Source organism: Magnolia sinica, chromosome 10, assembly GCF_029962835.1.
Source record: "Magnolia sinica isolate HGM2019 chromosome 10, MsV1, whole genome shotgun sequence".
Lineage (NCBI taxonomy): Eukaryota > Viridiplantae > Streptophyta > Magnoliopsida > Magnoliales > Magnoliaceae > Magnolia > Magnolia sinica.
The window spans coordinates 33,742,082-33,753,245 of NC_080582.1; the positions used below are offsets into that span (position 1 = coordinate 33,742,082).

At 40.5% G+C, this 11,164-nt stretch overlaps 1 protein-coding gene across 3 annotated transcripts; it reads right to left on the minus strand.

Moving 5' to 3' along the window:
- Nucleotides 1-7,215: 7,215 nt before the first annotated feature.
- Nucleotides 7,216-10,205, minus strand: LOC131258277 (cyclin-D1-1). 3 transcript variants are annotated; one of them, XM_058259488.1, is made up of 6 exons: nucleotides 9,763-10,200; nucleotides 9,205-9,291; nucleotides 8,800-8,898; nucleotides 8,500-8,701; nucleotides 8,252-8,382; nucleotides 7,216-8,155 (listed from the first exon to the last, which is right to left on the minus strand). In XM_058259488.1, the coding sequence occupies exons 1-6, from the start codon at nucleotides 10,024-10,026 to the stop codon at nucleotides 7,943-7,945; spliced, it is 996 nt and encodes a 331-aa protein (XP_058115471.1). In that variant the 5' UTR covers nucleotides 10,027-10,200; the 3' UTR covers nucleotides 7,216-7,942. The 3 variants fall into 3 exon arrangements, with proteins under 3 accessions (XP_058115471.1, XP_058115472.1, XP_058115474.1); XM_058259489.1 differs by lacking the exon at nucleotides 9,205-9,291 and having other exon boundaries at nucleotides 9,763-10,205; XM_058259491.1 differs by lacking the exon at nucleotides 8,252-8,382 and having other exon boundaries at nucleotides 9,763-10,205.
- Between the last annotated feature and the right edge of the window lie 959 nt (nucleotides 10,206-11,164).

The following is an 11,164-nucleotide window of genomic DNA, read 5'->3' on the forward strand; positions in this document are numbered from 1 at the left end:
ATTCCCTAAACCTCAACCTTGACCTAATCCTAAACCTATAACCTAAATTCAAATCCCAAAACCTTGACCTATAACCTAACCTAAACCTATACTTATAACCTAAAACTATTCCCAAATCCCAAAACCTATTACCTAAACCTAAACCTAAACCTATAACCTAAACTCATTTCCCTAAACCTCAACCTAAACCTAAACCTAAACCTATAGCCTAAACTCAATTCCCTAAACCTCAACCTAGACCTAATCCTAAACCTATAACCTAAACTCAAATCCCAAAACCTTAACCTATAACCTAACCTAAACCTATACTTATAATCTAAAACTATTCCCAAATCCCAAAACCTATTACCTAAACCTATAACCTAAACTCAATTCCCTAAACCTCAACCTAAACCTAAACCTAAACCTTATAACCTAAACTCAATTCCCTAAACCTCAACCTAGACCTAATCCTAAACCTATAGCCTAAACTCAAATCCCTAAACCTTGACCTATAACCTAAACCTATCCCTATAACCTAACCTAAACCTATACTTATAACCTATAACCTAACCTAAACCTTGACCTATCCCTATACCCAAACCTACACCTAATCCTAATCTCAACTCCCTAACCTAAACCTAAACTTGAAAGCCCAAACCTAAACTCGATCCCGAACCCGAACCCGAACCCGATTTCCTAAACCTAAACCTTAACCTGTAATCAAGTTCCCAAAAGCTATAACCTATAACCTAAACCTTAACCTAAACCTAAACCAAAACCTATAACATAAACCTTAACCTATAACCTAAACTTAATTATAACCTATAGCCTAACCTTAACCTAAACCTATAACCTAAACCTAAACCAAACCTAAACCTATAATCATATGGTGAGACTATTTCTTTTGTGTCAATTTCATTCCTCTTTGAGTTTTTTTTTTTTAATTCATTAAGAAAAAAAAAAGTGGTTATACGTGATGCACTTCTTTGACTGTCTTTCATTTCTCTAATGGGCATTCTAATTTATGAATGACATGACTGTTTGTAGGATGATGGAATATACGAAGCTGCTGAAATTCGGTGAAGTCGAGCACATTTCTCTAATGAAGCCAAAGATTTGTATTTTCAGCATTATTGTATTTGTAACTGTAATTGATTGTAATTGTAATTAATTGAACGAAGGATTGCAATTGTAATTGAATGAATGAAGGATTGTAATTGTAATTGAATGAATGAATGATTGTAATTGTAATTGAATGAATGAATGATTGTACAGGTGGTATTTGAATGAACAGGTGGTAATTGAATGAACAGGTGATTTAATTTTTCAATGTACAAAATAGCTACGGATACTGACCGTAGCCACTAGTCAGACAGGTGTAGCCTTTTTAATTTTGGCATATTGCTACGGACTTTCAGCTACAAATAATATCCGTAACTGTTTGAAGTTTTTGCTACAGATATAATTGATATGGATTATATCTGTAGCTATTTAACATATAGCTACGGATTAAATCCGTAGCCAATAATCAGATAGGTGTAGCCTTTTAAATTTTAGCCTATTGCTACAGACTTTCAGCTACAAATAATATCTATAGCTGTTTATTTTTTTTGCTACAGGGGAAAAGGCTACGGATTTAATCCGTAGCCATAGGTTCCAGACCTATCGTTATGGCACCTACGACGACGGTCGTGTTACGGACTAGCTACGGACTTAATCCGTAGCCTTAGGCCTATGGCTAAGGATTAAATCCGTAGCCTTTACCCGTTTTTTTGGTAGTGAATATGACCTAACTTAGGGTCAATTTAGGGTCATTCATACCTTATAGGTGAAACTTGAACATTGAAACATCGTTCGCTTCGGTTGCAAGTTTATCTTGAAGTACCTAAAGCTTGTCATTGTATTTTTGAAGATGTGCTTAAAGTAGTGACTTTGTAACTTTGAATTTCAACTTTGAAGATATGTGCTTAAACTTGATAAGATTACATGAGCTTTGAATTCCAAAATAAAACACATTGTCTTGATATAGTTGAAGCTTGAAAGCTTGATCTAGCCGTTGATGTTGTACTTGAATGTATAGCTACACAAGATACATATTCCAAGAGATTTTGGTACAAAAATATTTGACAAATCTAGGAGTAAGATAAGATAGCATTCTCAATAGCTTTGATTCAACTATTCTGGATCCTTCTCACATTCCGACAGTTATCATAACCGTTCAGCATTACTGCTCTTTAAATGTTTCCCACGTTCTTACTTCCTTTGCTCCTCCTCTTACAACCTGTCACGTAACCATTTGAGTATGATAGTTTCTCCATCGGCCGCTCAAGCAACACACGACACTACCTAATACGTCCTGGGTACACTTATTGAGAAATCTCCTCCATACATATCACGGATATCTGAACATACCATGTGCATCCATATTAATCACACCTAACTCTCTCTAATTGGACGCGGCAACAGGGTATGGGGATAATGGGGATCAACAAAAGTGTCCCTACCTGATTTATATCCCACTTTTTTGGAGTAATATCTTTATCTATATATACAATTTTCCATATTTAAGTTAGATTTCCAAACCCAACTAACAGGTAGAGGACCAGACAAGAAAAAAGAAATAAAAATAGACCTCACTTAAATGCATTTAAGCACCGGAGTGAATGTCGGTGGATGCACTTAGACCTCACTTAAATGCATTTAAGCACACCTAGATACACCTTATGTATTAAACATAATGTACAAGTTAGACCCACCTTGCCTCTTTAAACTTAAAAGCACAATGCTTTGTATTGGATTCAACTCAGAAATTAATCGATGTGGACGTATGTACAATATTGCAACTCTCTTCCTTTTTTTTATTAACTTATATATTTTTCTAGAGCTTTGCGTCTTAGCATCATCCTATTAAGTGGGCCACGGAGAGCGCGTTGGAGATGATGTAATATCGACGTGAAGACATATTTCAGAAGGTTTCTCTCACATGCAACTAGTTGGACGGTGGTGTTAGCCACTAATTATTATAAAGTTGTGGACGTGTTAGGCATGAATGACATTTAACCCGTATAAAAAGGTTAGCCCATTAGGTAAAATATTCACCCAAAATCAGGATGATCCACTCATCTGGGCAGGCCTCACCATAGAAAACAAATGACAACCATCAATCTGATACAACCTGTGGACAGGTCTGATTTTTGGCGCTGGGTGATCTTCCTGGTGGGCCCAACCAGTTGGACGGGTGGAATTTCATACGTAGATGGCATGTTGGTAACCATAGGCTAGATGAACGAAACAACAGGGTTTGTATGAGGTAATATTTTGGAGCGTTGAAAAAGAAAAGGAGAAAGGAAAAGATGTATGAGACAAAATGGGTAACTTGAATTTCTTCTTCCGTTCATGACGCAGGATCTATGACTATTCCTGAAAGGAAAATGTGAGGTAGCTAGAATGCACCTTTTTAGGGCGACTTCGGTGGATCCCCGGATCCACCAAGGTAGGTGGATTCCTGACTGTGGAGCCACCTTGATTATGTTCCTTACATCCACTCCGCCTATCCGTTTTGACAGATCATTTTAGGGATTGTTATCAAAAGTGAAGGAGATCCAAATCTTAGATGTATCACACCACAAGAAACAGTGGGAATTGAATACCCACCATTAAAATATTCTTGGGGGACACCGGAATGTTTGTTTTCCATCCAACCTGTTGATAAGGTCACAAGGATCTGGATGAAAGGAGCCAACAAATATCAGGTTCATCCAAGAATTTTGTGACCGTCAAGAAGTTTGTAATGGCCAGTCACCGCTGTTTCGTATGGCATGGTCTACCCGATATTTGGATCTGCTTCATTTTTGGGAATGCCTGAAATGAGGTGTCAAAATGGATGGACGTTGTGGATGTAAGGAAAATACATCAAGGTGGGCCCCACATCAGCGATCCACCAACCTCGTGGATCCGCCAAGCCGCCCCCCTTTTTTTAAAGTTTACGGTGCCTGCCTAGGAAACAAATCAAGTGCATGAACATCAATTAGGCCACGGATGCGGAAAACAAATGAACGGTTAAGAGAAAATCTTCAACGGTCCTAAATTTATATATACATATGGCCCACAGAATAATCAAATCGGTGAGACATGAGATCTGCACAATGGGAATCCACTGATGAGTGGTCCAATCTCACACACGTGTACCTGAAATGTATGGTCGATAACATGGATTTTCCCACCGTAATTATTTTATTAATTATTGAGGATTATACAATGCAAGGGTTAAGGACTGTACAGTACGTCTGAGCTTTGCGTTTACCTGACTGAGGCCAGAGTTCACTGATCCAAACCGTTGGTACGGTGGAGCTCACATTGGATGGTGTATAAACCATAATTCTTCTAGAACTCTAGATATATAATATATAACTATAAGAGAATTGATCACCTGCGGTCTGTACAACACAGACCACTCATACTGTCTGATTGAGGTGGGCTCCACTGTGATACGCGGATGACATCACTCTGACCAGAAGATGTGTTTCTCCATGTTATGCCAAAGGCCCATCTGTGAATGAAGTGGGCCACATGATAGTAAAAAATCGACAAAAGAATGCCTGCCCCTGATTTTCTACGGGCCCCACCTGCTAAGATAAATTTCCTAATCTCTTGCATTCTCCTTCATCCAGAGCATCTGAACAGTCTGAATGGTGGATATATCACATACACAGCACAGTGGGCCTTGTAAGGAGTTAAGGATAGGCAACCTACCGTGTGGCCCACCAGCTTCATGGATCATTATGATTTTTGGGCTCTGGCCATAACATGGGGTGATGCATGTAATGGATGAAGAGGATGCTATCAAAACATCATGGTAGGCCCATCCCAATTAGACCACTTGCCCGCGGTACTGACCCATGTGATCCTTTCTTTAACATACGTTAATATCTGGACTTTAATTGGTCGAATAGGAACAGTCCTCTATTTTCTTTCTTAACAATTTCTATTTTGGCCACCTATATAGAGGCTTAGGATTTTATTTATTTATTTATCTTTATTTAGGCGATATTTTCGTGGACGAACAAACACATCGGAGGCTGCAGACATCAACGGTTTGGATCACTGAATAGTAAAAAAACAAATGGTACTGTACAATCTTAGGGCCCGGCATTTATGATCCCTGTTTGTTGATAAGCCTGTGGGGTTGGGGTGGAGCCAGTGGCTCCACTGGTTCTGACCCTGGCGTTGCACCACTGAAACGTCTGTAGCAATACAAAGGAGTAGCGAAATATGAATGGCCTCGGAGCATGACTTTTTTGTCCGGGAGCATGACTTTTCTAAGGACTGAAGCAGGTACAACTCCCTCCAACTCGGTCTGACTCAGCCCCTTTTGGAGTTCCGTTTACGCTAGGGATTGAAACAATACGAATAAATCCGAGTCATGTTATGTGACATGATTTTTCGAATGCAGGACCGTCACATGTAGATCATCTCTGCCAACCAATCAGTCATAGATGAGTCAGCCAGCCACTTATGAAACTCCCAACCATCTGATCGATCGAATCATCACATTTGTGGGGTTAGATTGGCTGTGCAGGAGAATTGAACGGTAAAGATGGATTTTTAGGTGAAGAGCAGCTGGGCCTGATATTTGGGGAGCGGTCGGTGGATCACTGACCGTGCGGCCACCTTGATGTATGCGTCTTACATCCACGCTATCCATCCATTTTGACAGTTCATCTTAGGGCGTAATCCCAAAAAGAATAAAAAATTGAAGCAGATTCAAATCTTAGGTGGACCACACCACAAGCAACAGTGGTGATTGAATACCCGCCATTAAAAAATTTCTGACGGCCACTGGAATGTTTATTTGCAATCCAACCGGTTGATAAGGTCACAAATACCTGGATGAAGAGACCACACAAATATCAGCTTCATACAAAACTTTTGTAGCCAATAAGAATTTTTTAATGGTCAATCACCACTGTTTTCCTGTGGTGTGGTCAACCTCAGATTTGATTCTACTTAATTTTTGGATTATTGCCTAAAATGAGCTATCAAAACGGATGGATGGTGTGGATGTAAGGTACATATAACAAGGTGGTCCCCCATAGTCGGAGATCCACAGAAGCCGCGCCCTGATATTTGTAGCGAAAACAGCGGGGAGTAAATAAAAGATGCAGAAAAGGAGAGAAGGAAAGTTTGGCAGAGAGCTTTTAAAAGCTGGTAAACAACCATTTGTTTGTCACGGGACGCTCTCTCCGATCGTTTTCAATGTATATACTATCAATTCACATGGGCCCACCTCCCATTTCCTCACTAGCAAAATTCCAAAGTTGCACTTACACCCTTATGCCACTCCCTACACAAAACAAAATGCGAGAATACAAAAAAAAAATATAGTGTCAGGCACATGCCATGCACGAGAGAGCGGGAAAAAGAAGGGAGCGGGAGTCATTTGATACTCTTGTAGAGTATGATGATTCATACACTGGCACTCAGAAACTTTACACGTGGTATATCTTAATTAAAATTAAACCAGCCAAATTGTGCAACCCAGCATGGATGCGTGATCAGCTAGAACCCAGATCCGTTGATCAATCTAAAACTCCGATTAATGGACATTAGTTTACTGAATCCAGACTGTTGACTAGTTTTATTTCAACCGTCTATCAAATGGCCACAATTCGTGCAGTCTAAAATAGGGCCATGGTTTGGACGGTTTAGTTTGAATTACCTGTATCCGAAGCGTACATTTGTTAGCATCCATGCATATCACCCATCAAACTTGAGAAAGTCTCAGGTCCAACCAGTTGGACCACAAGTCACGGTCCACCCAGTAGATAATATAATCCTATAAATGCATGTGAAATCCAACCCTTTCAATCGGCCTCATATGAAGATCATCTAGTGCGAAAATCGATGCTGTCAGGTGGACAACACTATAGAAAGCAATGTCCAATATTGATATTGAAAAATACGGTGTGGGACTAACTGGATGTGGCCTATTTTTGCAGACGGTGTTGTTCATGATATGGCCAACCTATTGGACGGTTCAGATTTGTCATGCACTTAATAGTATGTAGGTTATCTGCTGGCTAACCATAACCTGTGGTATGGGTTTTTCTCCCGTACAAAAATTAGAGTATGCACATGCCATGAGAGAGAGAGAGAGAGAGAGAGAGAGAGAGATATGTATTAGTAAGATACATATAGAGAGAGAGAGAGAGAGAGAGAGAGAGAGAGAGATGCATTAGTAAGATACATATACTTTCATTCATTATTTCAAATACAACACGCTTTAGAGGCCCTCAAAGGCCTTTACATTGGATGGCCAGAAATAGGCCACGGGGGAGGATTTTCCCCCTATCCAAATCAAATACACACGTGTGATAAGGCACCCACTTCCTATGGGTGCAGTCACACACAGCTCAATGCCTATTGAGCCTTCTTCTTCATTAATAAAGGAAGAAGTTGATAGCAATGATGGAGGACTGAGTGAGAAGCTTGACTATATCACACAACACTTCAATGACTCTTTATTTTTCTCTCTCTTTCTCTCTCTTATTTACCTAACCCACATGATGTCTCCTTTCCCAACCCTTACATGACCCACCATCTCCTCTCCTTTCATTCAATAATCAATGCAGCCTTTGAATTCAATCCCCACCTTCTCTCTACACCCCACAAACAAACACCTCTTTCTCTCTCTTTCACTATCTCAAGCAGGAAAAAAAAATAACAAATTCCACTTCTCTTGGGAATCTGCAATCCCCATCATCAGGACTTTAATAAATAGCAATACCCAAAAATAAAAAAAGAAAATTTCTCAAGCCTCCCAACTCCCAAACATATCCAAACACTAATCTAAATCACTTTGTTAATCCAATCTAAACAATCCTCTTAAAAATAATGAGGATCCAATATCACCCACTTAAACAAAAGGCTCCTCATATCAGCAATGACCATTTTTTCTCTTTCATCTCTCCACATCATCATCATCCTCCACCCATTTTTTATGACTCAGCTTTCTCCTTTTCTTGGAAGGGGAAGATGATAACGAAGACGAATTGCCAGCGCCCAACACAGCCGGGGTCGTTACTCTGAGCTGCGGTAGGATTTTCGGAGGCTTTCTCGGGCGGGTGTCGACGACAACCGCTTGCATTAACCCATAGCAACTGAGAATCCTCTCCTGCAAAAGGAGATATAGGTTTTCCTATTGACATAGTCCCTTTTTTTATGTATTAGACACACACCCACAACCATATAATCACATTTACTTCCTTACTTTGCTCAATCCAATGCACCACGATGCGGCATCCCCGGGATTAATCAAAGGCAGATCGGTAGTTGCATTAGCCGCACAAAGTACGGCCACGGCAGCCACCACTGATGGCCCATAATCGAGGAAGTCAATCTCTGTGTAGACGGCGAATATTTCAGATGTACGTAAAGATTGCATTTCTCTACAGTAACTATTTATAATTATTGAAAGTACATATTATATAAAAGTAACATAAGTACGATTATTGTTACCTTGGATGGTGGCTAAAATAAACTGAGTGGCTCGCGACACCAAGAATCTTCTAGAGGCTCTTGTTGAATCGAGCTTGTAAGCAAAGAAATCTATGAAACTGAAGGGTGTAATGGATCTGAGCCTCCAATCAAGAGCGCTTAAAACGAGAAGTTCCATTCGGCGGATTGTCCTTGGTTCGAATATGAATCGTGCACCTTGAATCTTTTGAAAATAAAATAATTAATTATGGGCTTCCAAGGTATTAAATTGGAAATTTTAAGTACTTTAATTATCTATGGATTGAGAAAGGGAGAGTGAACCTGAAGATCGAGGAAAGAAGGAACTAGGGTTTCCTCCATCTTTGCAGCTAACGACAGAGAGGCCACACATAAGAGCTGTAATGGCCACCCATTCGACCGCTGCGATGATACAAACAGAACTTCATTATACTAATTTGATAAATTATTAGTAGTAGTATTATACCTAATAAACAATCATTTTTACATATATGAAGATCAATGAAAAAAGTTTATTTATTTATTTTTTTTGTGTGGAAATTTCATTTAGACTCTTAAGAAAAGAAAGAGTGACTTTTTGGTTTTTTTCTTTTTTCTTTTTTTTAATTGTATTTTGGTAAAGATAGCATAAGATTCTAACGACGTTCTTTTTTTTTTTTTATTCTGTTCAACAAAACTGCCGTTAGATTGACGGTGACGGCAGCTTACCGGCAAACGGTGAGTTGAGAGGAACCTATCCATGTAGTTAACGGCAAGATAGGCCGTTAGTGCCTGGAAACGGTAATAGGCATGCACCTGCAAAAGATAACTGAAACCGATTATTCTCTCTCCTTCTATCCAACGCACGTGCGTTGGATTACAGCTATGCAGCGCCGGCGCACGTTAGCAAAATCCGGAGACTAGGTAACAGAACCAGAATCCTTAGCATATTTCCTTCATCATTGCTCCGGTCGCGCGCAACGGGCCACCGGCGCACGTTAGCAGCACCTGTTTTTGTCTAAAGTGCGCCGGGGTGTTACCGTACCAGAACTTCAATCGCCATCGCCAGCCGGGGTGGCCAACGACCATCTCCCTCTGGCCAAGCGCACGTTAGCAACTGGCAACGACAAAACAAGCGCGGACCAGCGTATTCCCGCATAAAAGCCAGCAGGCTATTAAGGCGGGAACTAACTCGACGACTGAGATCGACTCCCATCCCGCCAAGCCCACGTGGCCACCTGCGCACGTTTGCGAGGAACCGCTAAAATGCGCTCGATGCGTTTTTACCTTGAGAATCCACCCGACGGCCTCCTCACGGGCGGAAGCGTCGAGGGACCGCGACCGGAACCTCGCCGGATAATCGAATCCGGGCGCGTACACTCCTTCTCCCTCTACGAATCCAGCGATGATAGATTCCTCGATATCCTCCGGAAATTCCAGATCCGGTGAGTATTCCGGCTCATCTCCGGCGAGGATTCCGGCGTCCTCGGCGCAGAGGAGATCGGATAAACAATCGTGGCAGGATAGAGACATGGACCAAAAGCTACTCATCGTATTCCCATCTCCGCGATCGGAATCCAGCGTAGGAACGCCAGACGACGTTGAAAAGTGTCAGAAAGCTGCCGGAAAATGAAGGTGGATGTGTGCGTATGTTAGCAAGAGAGCGAAGAGAAGCTTCTTGAAATCTCATCAAACTGCTGCTGCTCTCTCTCTCTCTCTCTTCCGTCTCTCGATATATAATGAAATGGATTTTTTAAAAGTAATTATATAAACCGTTTTTTTACTGTAAAATTGCTGAGAAATCCTGATTTTACCAAGTAAAGCTCCCGCGAACGGAAACTCCCCGGTAATGTTTTAGGAGTTAAATTACAAATACATCCTTGTCTACTTTTCAATAAAAAGTAGTAAGTCGAAATTGTGGAGCCCACATGGGCTGTCGATGACATCCACCCATCCAAAATGGAAGGGGATCCAATCCTCCAACCGACTATCTCAAGAGGGGCTCTGTAGGGCCATCTTGATGTATGGGTCCATGCCATTCATTTATTTTTCCAAGTTATTTTAGAATTTAAGCCAAAAAATGAGGCAGATCTAAGGATAAGTGGACCACACTACACACATAGTAGTGATAACGACACCCACCGTTCAAAACTTCCTAAGCCCACCATGATATTTATTTGCCATCTAACCTCAGAAGGTAACATGAAAAATGAACTTGGACAAAGGAAAGGCACAAATATTAGCTTTGTCAAAACTTTTGTGGTACAAGAAACTTGGAGTGATATGCATTCAATCCCATCACATGGTCCTCTTAAATCATAAATGTACCTTATTTTTGAACTTATTATTTGAACCAAAATATAGATGGACCGCATAGATGAAACCCATACATCATGGTGGCCCCACAGAGCCTTTGCTGTGTCCATTCAGGTGAGGTAGGACATAACCCACTTCCATCTAAAATAAGTTTTCCAAATTGAGGACCATGCATACCTATCACGCGGCAAATTTCATATGGAATACTAGTGAATTTTAGTGTTTTCAAACCGTGTATATTGTTATCAATTGTGTCCACCCCATAAGATTGAATTAGTAATATTTTTATGGTGGGTTGTGCGTCATATGCATGCAATGTGACTTGGTAATTCTTGACTAAAATATTTTTAAAATGAATAAATAAATTAGGGTA

Coding starts and splice junctions, on each gene's coding strand:
- LOC131258277 (XM_058259488.1), bottom strand. CDS start 10,026: ATGAGTAGCTTTTGGTCCATGTCTCTATCCTGCCACGATTGTTTATCC. Junction 8,899..9,204: donor TCTCAACTCACCGTTTGCCG/GTAAGCTGCCGT, acceptor GTATCATCGCAG/CGGTCGAATGGGTGGCCATT. Junction 8,383..8,499: donor TATTTTAGCCACCATCCAAG/GTAACAATAATC, acceptor CCGTCTACACAG/AGATTGACTTCCTCGATTAT.